We start from the raw sequence: 16,567 nt of genomic DNA, 5'->3' as shown, positions 1-16,567 counted from the left end.
CCCGAGTCACCCCTCCCCCCCCCGCCGCCGCCGCCGCCCGCCCGCCACCAGGCTCATTTACGGCAGCCGCAAAAGGGACGTAAAAGCGCCGCCCGGGCTCGTGCGGAGAGAGGCTGAGGTAAATGCCGGGTCCTCCGAGGGAGCCTGACGGGCCGAGCCGGGATCCCGGGGCCCCGTGCGAGCGGCTCCGCCGGGCAGTCCCTGTTTCCGGGGCTGGGTGTGTGTGACCGGGTCTCGCCCCCGAGGGGTCCCTGCCTTCCGGGCTGGGGCCTGCGCGGGAGGCGGCGGCGGCGGCGGTGGGGGGCCGGGGCGCTCCCCGCCGAGGGGGGTGATGTCCCGCCCCGCCCCGGGCCGCCCCGGGCCAGGGCTTCTCTGCAGCATGGCTGGGGCTCGCGGCCCCCGGCAGGAGTCCCTCTGGCTTCTCAGGCGACCTAACGTAGCCGAAAGTCCTGCAGGCTCTGAGCTGCTCGGCGATCTCGGGGCTTGCGGGAGCTTAGAAAGTCCAGTTGCATTTAGACGTCTCAATAGGGAACTCTTCTGATTCCCGCCCCACCCCCCCAAAAAAAATCAACTTTCTTTCTTCCAGGCTCCCAGGGGGTTGCTGTTACCGTCCACAACTTGCATTCCTGCAAATTCACTCTCCAGATTTAACCCACTAATAGGCTAGCTGGAGGTGCCTCCTAGAGTAGGCAGCAATGAACTAATGCAGGCTAACCTAGTCATCTGAGCGTCAGCTTTGCTCAGATAAATGGGCTCGTCTCTGAGGTGCCCCAAGTCCTCCTGATCTTTTTGCGGATACAGACTGACACGGCTGCTCCTCTGAAAAATGAGCTAATGGGCAGTGTTGGGGCTTGTGTGGTCTTTAGGCGGTAGCGTTAACCCAGGTAGGCACGGTCCCAAAAGACCATTCTGCTTCAAATCGCATTCCAGTTTCTACTGCAGCTGGAAAAGCTGGAACCACATTGGAGGCTTACATGAAATGTTGGAAGTGTTCAATGATTTGTGGAAACCTTAATTGTGTTCCATTCTGTGTGGCTTCTTATACTGTCCTCCTCGTATCTGAATTCGTTGAATGCTGTGACTCGACACCTTGTCCTCCTCACAGGAGGAAAGCTGACTATACAACATAGTGTTTGGGTAGGGTTTTATTGTTTTTAAATGTACATGCTAACCTATATTAGAGAAGGCAATTTTAAAGAAGTGGGACTTGTACTTGGATCAGAAGATGGTTAGGTTTGTGATGGTCTTTGGTTTCTGATGCATATCAGTGGTGTATATTTCCACTGGAGCTAGAAATGAGGCTAAGGGCAGCAGTATATTTGCCAAGAGAGGCAACAAGGGGTGAAAGCTAGTGCTGCTTGTGGTTATAATTTTTTTTTTTATGTGCTCACATGTTCATTAGTAGCTGAACAGAAATAACACTTCCATTCCCCTCAAAAATTCCTCTCTGCAAATGCCTCTGAACATTGACTTAGGACACATTTGGTTAGCAACTGGACTGGGCTGTCAAATGTGAGACTTACAATAGTGTTACACTTAGAGGTTGAACGCTACTAAGTTATGCACATTTTCTTCATCTTAAATATGTCTAAATTCCTTTCATGTTCCAGGTAGATCTGGATCTTCATACTTCACAACTGTAACCTGCCAAATAAAAATTCCAAGGCTAACCAATCCATGAGTGGGCATCGATCCTCAAGGAAGCGATGTGGAGAGTCACGCATAGAATCCCCTATGGATTGTGGTCATGTTCCTGCTACAGTGTGTGTGTTACGTAGATTGGTTCAGTTGCCTACACCACCATTGTCAAAGCACCAGCTAAAGCGGTTAGAAGAACACAAATATCAGAGTGCTGGACAGTCCTTGCTTGAGCCACTAATGCAAGGTTACTGGGAATGGCTAGTTGGAAGAATTCCAGCCTGGATTGCCCCAAATCTGATCACCATTACTGGACTGTTAATAAACATATGTACAACAGTAATATTAGTGTATTACTGCCCAACAGCTGCAGAGCAGGTAAGAGATGGGCTTCTAACTATGACAAATTTCATATTTAATGTGAATAGCATGGAGCCAACATTATTTTGGCTGTGTTCTTGTGTTTGGGGAAGTGGTTGTGTTGCACTGAGTGATCCACAATTCTTATTTTGAGCTGTTCTGTGAACACAAATGCTTTGTGTCTGTGTGTGCGGGGGGTGAGGGTCTTAAAGAGGTCTTCATACTTACAAGCATTTGTGTGTAGTAAAACATAAGTGGATTTCCGTGTTGGTACTTCCTGGAGAAAACAGCTGGGTTCTGCTGCTCACTAGTTACGCTGGGGCAAGTGGAAGTGATGTCAAGGGCCAACAGTCGCTAACATTGTGTTGTCTGGCTCTGCCCAAATACATGTGAAACGTTCAGTCAAGGAATATGTAATAGCCCAATAGACTGGGAAGGGAGCTCAAGCTGTTCTAGTAGCAGTTATGTGGGGGCTGCTGCAGACAGAAAGGAGTTGGTTTGGATCCTCACAAGAAGCTGCTGAGTTCCTATGGAAGCCTTGAGAAAAGGAAGCTGGAGCTATCCTGTCTTAGCGTTGCATGTATAGTTACCACTTATTTTTTACTACTTGTGATCGTACTGTGGTCACCTGAAGCTCTGTGTAGACTTCAGTTTGAACAACAACAAGAAACTTGATTGTATTTTGGAAAGTCTGAATGAAAATGATTCCGCAGTAGTTAGTGAGGCTTGTGTATGAACTTTTCAATTTATTTAAAAAAAATTTTGACTTTCATTGTCAAAAGTTTTAGTGCAGAAACAGGTTCGGGTTGAAGTTGGACAGGGAAATAGCCCTTATTAAAGAGTCGTAGTATGGGATGATTTAATTGGGCATTGGTCCTGCTTTGAGCAGGGGGTTGGACTAGATGACCTCCTGAGATCCCTTCCAACCCTGATATTCTATGATAGGTAGGCCTGATGCTTCTTGGTGCACGCAGGCCTGTGAGTCACCTCATTACTAGCTGCCTCATGCTGGAGGCAGTCTTGTCTGTGCTAGCTGGGTGACAGCAGCCTAACACAACCAGCCTGTCAGCCACTCAAGCACTCTCCCCTGGGCTACACCAGCCCTAGCTTTGCCTGGCAGGTTGACAATAGATGCACTGCAGCCCCTGACTCCCTTTTGAAGTGTTGCCCTGTGGTATCCAGTGCTGATCACCCAGTGTACCACAGTTTCACCATAGACTACTGCTCCTGTATTATGCACAGCACTCAAGTTCAATTATAAAATAAAACTTTGTTTTTATTTGAATCTATTTTCTTAAATAATCATTGTTCCCAGAACATCATTCTGGAGCCTAAACTTAACTAACAAGTTATCCTTGTATCTTAAGAAGCTTACCTCAATCAAAGTTCTTTCCAGCATTTTCAACCAAGCTTGCATGAGAATCCCTTTTTCATTAAGCAAACTTTGCAGTCAGTTTACTTCCTCGGTGAGGGATGCCAGGGTGTCTTTCTGCATACCCATGTATACCAGAACAGGCCTTTTGATATCCAACTGAAAATAGGTTGGTTTGAAAAACACTAACAGTAGAGCAGCTCCACTGGTGTTAGCAATGTATGGAGGGCTGTTACATGCTTAGAAGGGGTCGGTCTAAGAAGACATGCTTAAAGTATTGGCATCTGCCTGCAGCCCTTCTTGCTGTTATCACTAGAGGAGGCACACTCTTTGGAAAGAAGTCTAGGGTGTTAAGGTGGTAAATGCTGCTTTAACTTTGTTCCCCTTATGTATTTCCACAGTCTAGTTACACGATCACATACTCCTTCTCAAATAATACAACACATTATAAAACTTGTTCTACAATATTAACTGCAGTCTGTTGTAGTACAGTATAATACTTACTCCTGGGGGAATTCTGCACCACTGCACATGTGCAGAATTCATGTCCCCCACAGATTTCTTTGCTTCCCTACAGAAAAATGACTTTGACAGGGAAGTAAAGGGAAGCTGCAAGAGCACCACTTCCTAGCAGTGCAGGTACATCGTTTCAGGTACCTGGAGCAGCTGGTGGAGAGGTAAATCGCTGGGGACACTCCAGCAAGTGATCCTACCTTGAGCCAGGATCAGCGGCTGGGCTGGGCTGGAGGCAGGAGAGGATGAGACTTCCTCTTCCCCTGCAAGGAGTGGCTAAGGCTGTGTCGGACCCACTTCCAGAGACCTCTGTCAGCTGCAGGGAGCTCAGCATCTTCCCCTGCTTCCTGCCCCCATCATTCCTCTGCTGTGGTGGGGGGAGGGAGCACTGTATGGGGAGCTGCCTCCAGCCCCATCCACCAACCCCCATACCCAGCCACCACTGCCAAACCTCATCTGGTATGTCCAGAACCTACCTAGCCCTCCATACCTGAACCTCGGCCCCTGCATCTGGAGCCCACCTGCTTCCAGTACCCCTACCCCCAGCTGAGCTCCCTGCGCTCATCCCCAGCATCACTCTCAGCCCACACATCCAGACCCCCATGCCACTGACACCCCCTCTCCTGCCCATGAGCTGCCCCCAGACCTCCACCCCACCAAGTCCCACTTCACCCAAACTCCTCCGCTGATCCCCAGCCACCTTCACCTGGAAGCCTCTGCAGAGTCCCATTGCCCCAGGGCCCCCTGTCCCACAAGCCTCTGTGCATTCATATCCTCCCCACACTTAGACATTGTCCTCCTTCCCCCACCCTGAGCTGCTTGCACCCAGACTATTCCACACAGAATCCTCTCACCCCACACTGAGCCCCTCCATGCTTGGATCCTGCCTGGTTGAGCATACCTGCCCCACACCTGGTGCAGAGGGGCAGGGCTCCAGGGTGTTTCTGGGGCGGGCGCAGCCCTTGTGCTGTGTCAGGGTAGGGTGCAGCCTCGCTGCTGAGTCTGTGTCCTGGGACGGGGGTGGGGCTGCAGGGTGATCATCCACCTTTGTGCAGCCAGCAGCCTCTGTGCCCCACTGCCATGCTGGAGCTTCTGCACTTATTTATTGACAAATAAAACCTGCACACTTTAAAATAGTGCGCAGATTTTTTAGTTTTTGTTTGGTGGAGAATGCCCTCAGGAGTATACAGTATACTGTGTACAACAAAGTTCATGAAAGAGACAAGGTGGGTGGGGTAATATCTTTTATTGGACCAACTTCTGTTGGTGAGAGAGAAGCTTTTGAGCTACACAGAGCTCTTCATCAGGTCTGGGAAAGGTATTTAGGGTGTCAGATCTTGTTTTTAGCATAATTAGTTAGCATGTATTCTACGGGACCATTCAAGGTGAAGTTAATGAAAGTCACTTGTATGAAAATACACAGTAAAACATGCTTGGACAACATATGTAATACTGAGTAGTGATAGTCAAAAGTACAAGCTGGCAGAAAGGGGTTTACGATTAAAATAACTTTCAATACCTCTTTCCATATTAGGTGTACCTTGGTAATAAATGTTACTGTGAATACCTTAATGCTAATTATTTTAACTGGATATAGAAAAACATGGGTCTCATTAGGAAAAATCTTAATTTTCCATTTAGAAATAAGTGTTTTAAAAAAACTTACATTCTTATGTGAAATTCAAATCACATATAATACTTGGATCAAGTAACCTTTGAATATGTTATCACCACAGTATGAGTATCTACTGCAAGTCCATGTGACTTAAGTTCTCAAGTCACTTAGATGTTTTTGAAAATCTTACTGTAATCAAACAATATAAAGTTACGACAACTCTAAAGTATATTTAGTTTAGAAGCAAACAGCTAGTGATATTCTACAATAACAAATTAGTGTTCAAAGGGATAACTGTCTCCAATGGGGAAAACTGTCCTGTTATGTGTATCATAGAATCATAGAATATCAGGGTTGGAAGGGACCCCAGAAGGTCATCTAGTCCAACCCCCTGCTCAAAGCAGGACCAATTCCCAGTTAAATCGTCCCAGCCAGGGCTTTGTCAAGCCTGACCTTAAAAACCTCTAAGGAGATTCTACCACCTCCCTAGGTAATGCATTCCAGTGTTTCACCACCCTCTTAGTGAAAAAGTTTTTCCTAATATCCAATCTAAACCTCCCCCACTGCAACTTGAGACCATTACTCCTCGTTCTGTCATCTGCTACCATTGAGAACAGTCTAGAGCCATCCTCTTTGGAACCCCCTTTCAGGTAGTTGAAAGCAGCTATCAAATCCCCCCTCATTCTTCTCTTCTGCAGGCTAAACAATCCCAGCTCCCTCAGCCTCTCCTCATAACTCATGTGTTCCAGTCCCCTAATCATTTTTGTTGCCCTTCGCTGGACTCTCTCCAATTTATCCACATCCTTCTTGAAGTGTGGGGCCCAAAACTGGACACAGTACTCCAGATGAGGCCTCACCAATGTCGAATAGAGGGGAACGATCACGTCCCTCGATCTGCTCGCTATGCCCCTACTTATACATCCCAAAATGCCATTGGCCTTCTTGGCAACAAGGGCACACTGCTGACTCATATCCAGCTTCTCGTCCACTGTCACCCCTAGGTCCTTTTCCGCAGAACTGCTGCCTAGCCATTCGGTCCCTAGTCTGTAGCTGTGCATTGGGTTCTTCCGTCCTAAGTGCAGGACCCTGCACTTATCCTTATTGAACCTCATCAGATTTCTTTTGGCCCAATCCTCCAATTTGGCTAGGTCCTTCTGTATCCTATCCCTCCCCTCCAGCGTATCTACTACTCCTCCCAGTTTAGTATCATCCGCAAATTTGCTGAGAGTGCAATCCACACCATCCTCCAGATCATTTATGAAGATATTGAACAAAACCGGCCCCAGGACCGACCCTTGGGGCACTCCACTTGATACCGGCTGCCAACTAGACATGGAGCCATTGATCACTACCCGTTGAGCCCGACAATCTAGCCAGCTTTCTACCCACCTTATAGTGCATTCATCCAGCCCATACTTCCTTAACTTGCTGACAAGAATACTGTGGGAGACCGTGTCAAAAGCTTTGCTAAAGTCAAGAAACAATACATCCACTGCTTTCCCTTCATCCACAGAACCAGTAATCTCATCATAAAAGGCGATTAGATTAGTCAGGCATGACCTTCCCTTGGTGAATCCATGCTGGCTGTTCCTGATCACTTTCCTCTCATGCAAGTGCTTCAGGATTGATTCTTTGAGGACCTGCTCCATGATTTTTCCAGGGACTGAGGTGAGGCTGACTGGCCTGTAGTTCCTAGGATCCTCCTTCTTCCCTTTTTTAAAGATTGGCACTACATTAGCCTTTTTCCAGTCATCCGGGACTTCCCCGGTTCGCCACGAGTTTTCAAAGATAATGGCCAATGGCTCTGCAATCACAGCCGCCAATTCCTTCAGCACTCTCGGATGCAACTCGTCTGGCCCCATGGACTTGTGCACGTCCAGCTTTTCTAAATAGTCCCTAACCACTTCTATCTCCACAGAGGGCTGGCCATCTCTTCCCCATTTTGTGATGCCCAGCGCAGCAGTCTGGGAGCTGACCTTGTTAGTGAAAACAGAGGCAAAAAAAGCATTGAGTACATTAGCTTTTTCCACATCCTCTGTCATTAGGTTGCCTCCCTCATTCAGTAAGGGGCCCACACATTCCTTGGCTTTCTTCTTGTTGCCAACATACCTGAAGAAACCCTTCTTGTTACTCTTGACATCTCTGGCTAGCTGCAGCTCCAGGTGCGATTTGGCCCTCCTAATATCATTCCTACATGCCCGAGCAATATTTTTATACTCTTCCCTGGTCATATGTCCAACCTTCCACTTCTTGTAAGCTTCTTTTTTATGTTTAAGATCCGCTAGGATTTCACCATTAAGCCAAGCTGGTCGCCTGCCATATTTACTATTCTTTCGACTCATCGGGATGGTTTGTCCCTGTAACCTCAACAGGGATTCCTTGAAATACAGCCAGCTCTCCTGGACTCCTTTCCCCTTCAAGTTAGTCCCCCAGGGGATCCTGGCCATCCGTTCCCTGAGGGAGTCGAAGTCTGCTTTCCTGAAGTCCAGGGTCCGTATCCTGCTGCTTACCTTTCTTCCCTGCGTCAGGATCCTGAACTCAACCAACTCATGGTCACTGCCTCCCAGATTCCCATCCACTTTTGCTTCCCCCACTAATTCTACCCGGTTTGTGAGCAGCAGGTCAAGAAAAGCGCCCCCCCAGTTGGCTCCTCTAGCACTTGTGCCAGGAAATTGTCCCCTACGCTTTCCAAAAACTTCCTGGATTGTCTATGCACCGCTGTATTGCTCTCCCAGCAGATATCAGGAAAATTAAAGTCACCCATGAGAATCAGGGCATGCGATCTAGTAGCTTCCGTGAGCTGCCGGAAGAAAGCCTCATCTACCTCATCCCCCTGGTCCGGTGGTCTATAGCAGACTCCCACCACTACATCACTCTTGTTGCACACACTTCTAAACTTAATCCAGAGACACTCAGGTTTTTCTGCAGTTTCGTACCGGAGCTCTGAGCAGTCATACTGCTCTCTTACATACAGTGCTACTCCCCCACCTTTTCTGCCCTGCCTGTCCTTCCTGAACAGTTTATAACCATCCATGATAGTACTCCAGTCATGTGAGTTATCCCACCAAGTCTCTGTTATTCCGATCACGTCATAGTTCCTTGACATCACCAGGACCTCCAGTTCTCCCTGCTAGTGTAGTGCATGGGTACAGATAAAAATTATGAAAATGCATATCTTAAAGAGAGGAACTTATTTAAAAAAACAAATTATAAGTTGACCTTGAAAATGCAGTCCACTGAATGCATCCGATGAAGTGAGCTGTAGCTCACGAAAGCTTATTGCTCAAATTTGTTAGTCTCTAAGGTGCCACAAGTCCTCCTTTTCTTTTTGTGAATACAGACTAACATGGCTGCTACTCTGAAACCATTGAAAACAGTGTAAATGTATAGGTTGGAATCCTAAGATTGTAGGAGAGAATTGCATGACAGCGAAGTAATATAAAGACATAAAACTATTGTAATATATGTGCACTAGGAATAGAATGAGGTTTCACCCAGTAAAGTGCAATGCCTCTCAAAGTATTGGATCCATGAGATTTGCTATAGTGTGTAAAATTGGGCTATACCTGTATGCCTACCTTTGCAAAGAATTCTGAGAACCACAGGAGTAGGGCAACTCTAGTACAAAATGTTGTTTGTTATTAGCATAACTGGTATTGCAACTGACCTGGGTGTAGTTTTGAGCTTGACATGGGGGTCATGATCCTACCACTATGAAGGTCATTGCAGGATTGGGGGTCTTATTTCATATGTACCAATATTCAAAGCAAAGGCTGTCCCGTGGATGCATGCACAGCTAACTTAAGGTTTGTTTACATGGTCCCAGAGTTTGGATTACAGGGGTGTGAACTACAGCTCATACTAGTGTGCTATGCTATAACTTTCCCGGGTAGACCCTGTGGACATGAACTAAAAGGTACCTAGTTCAGGTTAATTTAGCCCCGTTTGAAAGAAGACTTAATGTGAACTTGGTACCTTTTAGCTTGCAACAGCAGTGCCCACACGAGGGAGTTGGAGTGCAGCATACCAATGTGTTCTGCAGCTCACACCCCTGTAGTACAAACTCTCAAAAATGTATTCATGAGTATTTTCAGGTACTGCAAATCCAAATTATTTTGGTATGAGAATAAAGATCTGTTTAAGGTGTTTCAAATCTTTGTTAATCTTTTACTGACCTTCTTATTTATTTATTTTTTCTCTTAGGCACCTCCATGGGCATATTTTGCTTGTGCATGTGGCCTTTTCATTTACCAGTCTTTGGACGCTATAGATGGAAAACAAGCAAGAAGAACCAATAGTAGTACTCCCCTGGGAGAACTTTTTGACCATGGTTGTGATTCACTGTCCACAGGTATTGTCACTTGTAACTGGAAGATAATGGTTAAATAAATTTATTTATATTTTGGAGATATTCCTAATAGTAAACTAGAATATAGAAAGAAGAACCTTTGTCAGGCATGCTGTTGAAGAGATGAGCAATTTGATGCTATTGTTATATTGCCAAATAAATCTTCTTTTGGTTGTGTGGTTTTTTTTTTTTGTTTTGTTTTTGTTTTTAAGCAGAACCTAAATCTGACTAGTTTGGTGTTACACTGACACTAAGGGAATGTAGGCTCTGATTCAGCAAGATACTTAATCTGTAAAGCTCTAAGCATATGAGTAGTTTTGTTGACGTCATGGGGTCTACACATGTGGCTTGCTAAATTTGAGCCTAATTTAGTAACTTTACCTAGCTTACATTTAAAGTACAAAGAATGCTTCTATAATTTATGCTTAATTAAAACAATTTTAAAGTCAAATTTTGAACCTAAACTATGTGACACTGGGAGTCCAAATTCAGCCCTGACTCTGTTGAAAGCAGAGGTAACTTTAACCCTGTTTGTTCAATGAATGATTCAGATTTTTGTTTGGGTACTTAGATCACAATTTATGAGACTCTAATATTAAATTTTGATGGATCACTCACTTTGTAATTTTAGATTCATAGAATGCATAGTTTATTCCTGAGGGCGTTCTGTTTCAAAAAAGTTAAATTCTGTGCACAATATTTTAAAATAAATGTGGAGGCTCCAGCATGGCATTGGGGAGCACAGGCCACTGGCTACACAGAGGTGGGAGATCACTGTGCAGCTCCTTCCCAGGACACAGACTCGGCAGTGAGGCTGTACCCAACCCTGACGCAGCACCAAGACTGGGCCTGCCCCAGAAACACCCAAGGGCCCTGTCCCTCCATGCCAGGTGCAGCAGGTTGTGGACAGGCAGGCTCAGCAAGGCAGGATCCAAGTGTGGAGGGATCCAGGTGTTGGTTGAGAGGGTTCTGTGTGGGGCAGTCTGGGTGTGGGTGGGTCAGTGGGTGATCTGGGTGCAGGGGGGGATCTGGATGCACAGGGGCTTGTTTGGGGAGGGGGGGAAGGTTCTGGGTGCAATGATGATGGGACTCTGCAGGGGGGTCCAGGTCAAGATGGCTGTGGCTCAGTGGAGGAGGCCAGTGTGGGGGAATGGGGATCCAGGTGCAGCTAGTTGGGGTTCAGGGGGGCTGGGTATCCAGGTGCAGCTTGTTGGGGTGCACCAGGTGCATGGGGAGTGAGGCTCATTGGCATGGTTCTGAGTGTGGGGGGGAGTGAGGCTTGGTGGGAAGGTCTGGGTATGAGGGGGTCTGGATGCATGGGGGTTGGGCAGAAGGGGGAGCAGCTCCCTGTACAGGGATCCCTCCCCTTGCAGCTGAGGAGCAATGGGTGCAGGAAGTGTGTGTGGGAGTCTTCAGAGATTCCTGCAGCTGGGGGAGAAATCTGGGGTTGGGTCAGAAGAGGAAGTCCTGTCCTCTCCAGCCTAGCTGGGACTAGCAGCTGAGCCTGGTGCAGGGTAAGAGCCTCCAGCCGGGTCTTCCCCAGTGGGGCAGGAGGCTGAACAGTGATTTACCTCTCTGCGGCTGCCCTGGGCACCCAAAACGTACTGCTTGGGAAGGTTGCATGACCACTCTTGTGGCTTCCCTTTGTTTCCCCATAAGTCATTTTTCTGCAGGGAAGCAAAGAAATCTGCAGGGGACATAAATTCTGCGCATGCATAGTGGCATAGAATTCCCCCAGGAGTAATAGTTGCCTTTTTTTGTGATTTGCACATAAGAAAACTTGGGAATTTCTTTTAATGAAAGACACAGTGAAAGAAAATGGCAAACTTGAACAAAAGTAAACAAAAACAAGGAAATACCAAATTAAGAGCCTGATCCCATAAATTACTGAGAATCTCTTTTTAAAAAGTGCTGTGCCCTCTCTCAGCTCCCATTGACTTCAGTAGGAAGGGTGCCTTTTGCAATGGGTACCCTCTGTAAACTCTCTCTTAGCCGCTGCTCTGAAAATCTGTTGTGATGAGATATTTCAAGATTAAGATTTTTGCAGAGGTATTGTAGTTCACAGTAATGTATAATCAACAGCATCTCAGCAGTCACCCTGTGACTTTGGGCAACCTCATTGAACAGCAGTAATAAAGCAATGAAATATTTGCATTTCTTGAACTGGTTTTGTTTGTGATTTATAATCTTTGTTAAAAGTCTTTACTATATAATGTAGCCATTTACTGTAATCTCACTGTGCCTCTTTCTCTGAGTCCTTTGCTAGAATTCTGTCTCCTGTATAGTTTTGTAAAGATTTCTTTGTACATGCTTGCTTGTTTTTTTTTTTTTGTCTGATTTCTTCTGCAGTCTTTGTGGTTTTGGGAACTTGTATTGCTGTGCAGCTGGGGACGAATCCTGACTGGATGTTCTTTTGTTGTTTTGCTGGGACATTCATGTTTTATTGTGCACACTGGCAGACATACGTCTCTGGAACCTTGCGCTTTGGAATGTAAGTAACTCAGTTGAAAGTAAAACTGTAAACAGTGAAGTCAGTTTTCTGTTCAATGTATGTCCTGTACTAAGATTCTTAGATTAGTAAAAGGTGGGTATGTATGTACAGATACATATACATACATTCTCACACTTTTGTTACCTGTGATGACTACTATATATTGGAGCCACTGCATACAAAAATAACACTAAATTTTTGAGCCTCTTGTTATCGGGAGAAGAAAAACTTTTGCCCTTTGAAATAATTGCTAATAGCTTCTGATGTGAATTAAACACACAAATGTCTATTCAGCTAGATGGCAAAGTGACTTCAGTTATGCAGTCATCACTATGTGTCTGGAAAAAATCAACCACAGCATTTGCACAACAGTTGATTTTTGCAAGATGTGCATGTTTATTCCCTGAGCATTGATCTTAAATAAGATTTACTTAACTCTTAATACAATGTGGTGAGTTTTTGTTTTTATGTGGAAAATTAATATAAATTGACATTTTTTCCTACAATCTGAAGCCCTGACCCTGCATTGGGGTCTGTATTAACAGATCCCAAGTGCTTGTGAGAAGTCTGACTCTGGGAGTGAAATTTTGGCCTTATTAAAATCAATTACAAAACTTCCATTGATTTAAGGGGGGGCTGGTGTAGCAGGATTTCATCTAGAAGACTAGGATATTAAGTTCTGATGCAAGATCAAGTCCCTAATCAATGGCTGTTGTGTAATCCTATTGGCGCTAAAGTGTCCTCAAAATACAATATTTATATTACTGGTAATATCTACATATGTATGAAGTCCATCTGCTAAGTATATTTCAAATGATGTTAAGCAGCATATTGAAGGATGCCCTCTGTGCTGAAGAAGAATCATATTTTTTGAACATTTCTAGACACATGATATTCTATTAATTTGTGGTGTTTTCCAGCTTTAAGGTACGTGCAAGGTACAAACATTATTCATTAAATGGTCAGTCAACAGGTTTCTGGGTATTGTAAAATTTTATCAAACTAAAATCAAGTTCTGTACCTTTTGGCTGAAATAGCCCTTTAAGGAGAAATTTAATATTCATTGAGCTTACCTGATAAGTCTCATTTGGTTAGCTCCACTGATCAGATTTCTGATAGAACAATAGGAAATGCCAAAATAGCCAGTATTCAGTGATCCCATAAAAATCAAGGGTCAGACTCTAATCTCAATCATATAAATCCAGAGCAACTTTAGCAACCTCATTGGCGTCATTTGAGATTCATGTTGTAACTGATGAAAATTTGGTCCCAGTTCCTGGACTTCTCCACATAAGACTTTTGCCCATAATGTTAGGTCCTTGTTCTTTCAGAACATAGTAAGAGCTCTACCCTGGGACGGGCCAAGCACCTTCAGCTCCCATTGAAGTCCAGTGATCGTTGAGGACAATCGGCTCCCTGCAGAGACCGTCCCAAAGAGCCTGATTTTTATAGAGGCCTCAGCGTGTGCTTAAATGTTAAAGGTGCAAATGATATTTACATCTCAAACTATTTGATTTCCAGGTGCAGTCAGAGAAGTAGCCATGTAAACATTCTCATTTCCACATATTAATTTTTAAGATCCCTTTCACTGGGATCAATGCACCAAAACTTGTCTCTAACTTTACAGATGCCATGTTTCAAAATCTAATTCTACAGGAACCTCACTGTTAAAATGAAAAATTCAGTATTTTCTGATAAATCAATATTTATAATACATCTAAAAGGTCATACTAAATGTCATACTTGTAATATTGAGCACATAACATAGTTGTATCAGATCTGCATTTGTATAATGAACTCATTCTTTTAACCAGTCCCACGGTCATAAGGCTAATCGGCTTACAACAAACTCTCATTAATGTCTGCCACAAAAACCTGAGAATGAATATTAGGAAAGAAGACAATAAGCAGTGCTAAATCTTAATTTGTCTCTGAAGCTTTCTCTTTACCAATCTTTGCACTATAAGATTATTCTGCCTATTGCCTGAGACTTGCAGATATAGGTACCTATACATTCCAAATAGATGTTGGTAGCTCTCATTGGTTGCTTCCCCTTGGATGACTTGGCACTTCTGTTCTACAGTAACGAAGGCTATTTTTGTTGCGGCTTTGGTAGTAAAGAATTATTTTGTTACCTGACATGTTAACAGCCAGCAAAGTCAGTGGATATTTTGGATTTAATTGGAAATTAAAATTTGAATATGAGAAGTATAGCTGAAGCTTTGGAGTAAATTTGATGCTTTTATATGTCAAATTACAAAATTAGTCCCCAAAGGGAAATGGCAATATAACTGGACCTGTGTAGTGCATTCACTAGAAATCTGACTTGATATTTTTATTCAAATACAGAGCTCCTATTCAAGGGTTACATAAATTGAAAATGGGCTATTCAGCTGTAAATGAAAGGTAATGGTAAATGATTGTGCAATGAGTTGGGGAAGGTAGGTTACAAAATACCCCAGCGATCTCTTACATTATTAAGATGTTACAGTAGCTGTGAAAGAAGAAGTAAACAGAATGATGATGAAATAAAATGTGGAGATTTATAAACTGATGAAGATATAAACAGAGCTACAGAGGTTAGAAAGATGGACAGGAAATAAAAGGAGATTCTCTCAAACCTGTTAGATGCATTCTTCCAGATTGAAAGTAATCCCCCAGACAATACATAGGAAGGGCAGTGGAAAGCCGTGATGCTGTAAGAGACTTGAGTGCTAGTTGATAGCAAATAGCCTCTCAGTACCATGGTAGACTGAATACAGAGAAGTATCAAAGAACAAGGAGTTGATGAGCACTTTGAATATGGTTATGAGGAGACTACATCCACAATATTGCAGTCAGTCGTGGACTCCACAATACCAGAAATTATTTTCTCTGGAGTCTCGACCTTGACTGAGAAATTTGGCCCTTGACAAAAAATAGACTATCCCTGGCATAGATCTGACCTGCTGGGATCTTCTGAAAGTGTTCATCGCTGTAAGCCATGAGGTGGATTTAGTAAACGTATGTATCTTTCAAAAGCATTTGACAGCTTTCAGCATCAGAGCTTCTTGGCCATGGAAGAGTAACAGAAAAGAAGATAAGACATTGTACTGGATTAAAAAATTGGCATTAAGATCAGGAAGTGTGCCCTGTGCATAGAGGGAAATGCTACAAGTTGAAAATGTGATCTGAGTGGAGTACCCCTGGGACCAGTTTTGGGATTTGAGTTCATTAAACGGCAGCAGCCCCTATATTTATGTTGTCTAACCCTTTACATTATAAAAACTATTCTAACCACTTCTTGAAGAACCCTAATGACTCCATGGTTTACAGAAAGGAACTTGAAGTTTTTTGGCAGAGGATTGTCCTGAGGTCAGGAAGGAGCCTTTTGCTGTCACAAGGAATATGTCTTCTAGTTTTTCTGAGTTAGAAGTTGTCAACTGCTACTTCCCATCTGGCTTTTTCTCAGTAAAGCTTCCTGGAGGTTGGTCAGGATTCTATTAATATTGTGCCTGCATCTTTCTGTAGCATGCCACACACAGTTGAACCTCCTGACCGGGCACAGACAGAAAGGATGATCGTTGTTGACCTGCTGCTGCTTTCCATCTCTGTGATGCCTTTGGCAAGGTGTTTTTATCTCGGTACTAAGAGACCATGAGATAGTCACCACAAAAAGTGAGACTGATGTTAATTCTGTGCCTTTCACCACCTTTGTTATTGATGGAGGCCTCATGAGCTGAGTTGAACCTAAAATTCCAATGTGACAGACAGTTCCAGCTACACTGCCTCTCGGAAATAAAGTTCTAAATCTAAAAGTACTTGGCTATGTTGTCTGTAAAGTGTGTGTGTGTGCACACACAAGTAGGAATACGTGGAAATTTGGGCAGAAATGCTTCATTTAAAAAGGAGTTGAAATATAGATTAAGTATCTGGGGAAGAAAGCAAAATCTTGGGATCTGATTCTCTGCAGCAACTAACGTCCGCTTAGAACAGACTTTGCCCCAACCCTGGTATACACTGATGTTTTTGAAGAACTGTCTGAGATCAGCAAATTCAGGTGCACAGTAGATTTGTTTGAATCCAGCCTGGATGTGAGGGCTGGTTTATGGAATCTCGAGGAAAAACAGGGCACGCTCTCATTGTGAAGTTGCACCTGCTTTATGCTTTTTTTTCCCTTATGGTGCATCAGCCTCCTACAATACCAAGGATATCTTCAGCTTGTACAAGACCTAGGATTGTGGAATATAC

The 16,567-nt window shown here is 44.2% G+C and overlaps 1 protein-coding gene across 7 annotated transcripts in view; it reads left to right on the top strand.

Moving 5' to 3' along the window:
• Positions 1-16,567, top strand: part of CEPT1 (choline/ethanolamine phosphotransferase 1) — a 46,757-nt gene that overhangs the window by 1,014 nt on the left and 29,176 nt on the right. For 3 of the 7 annotated variants that reach the window (XM_084611291.1, XM_084611294.1, XM_084611293.1), the window contains exons 2-4: positions 1,611-2,016; positions 9,702-9,849; positions 12,196-12,337. In XM_084611291.1, the coding sequence (XP_084467417.1) occupies positions 1,678-2,016; positions 9,702-9,849; positions 12,196-12,337 (629 nt within the window). In that variant the 5' untranslated portion in view covers positions 1,611-1,677. The other 4 variants (XM_084611289.1, XM_084611290.1, XM_084611292.1 and 1 more) reach the window with 4 other exon arrangements.

Source organism: Lepidochelys olivacea, assembly GCF_965140295.1.
Source record: "Lepidochelys olivacea isolate rLepOli2 genome assembly, chromosome: 21".
Lineage (NCBI taxonomy): Eukaryota > Metazoa > Chordata > Testudines > Cheloniidae > Lepidochelys > Lepidochelys olivacea.
Note: the sequence above shows the minus strand (reverse complement) of the source record. Positions and strands in the feature narration are given on the sequence as shown.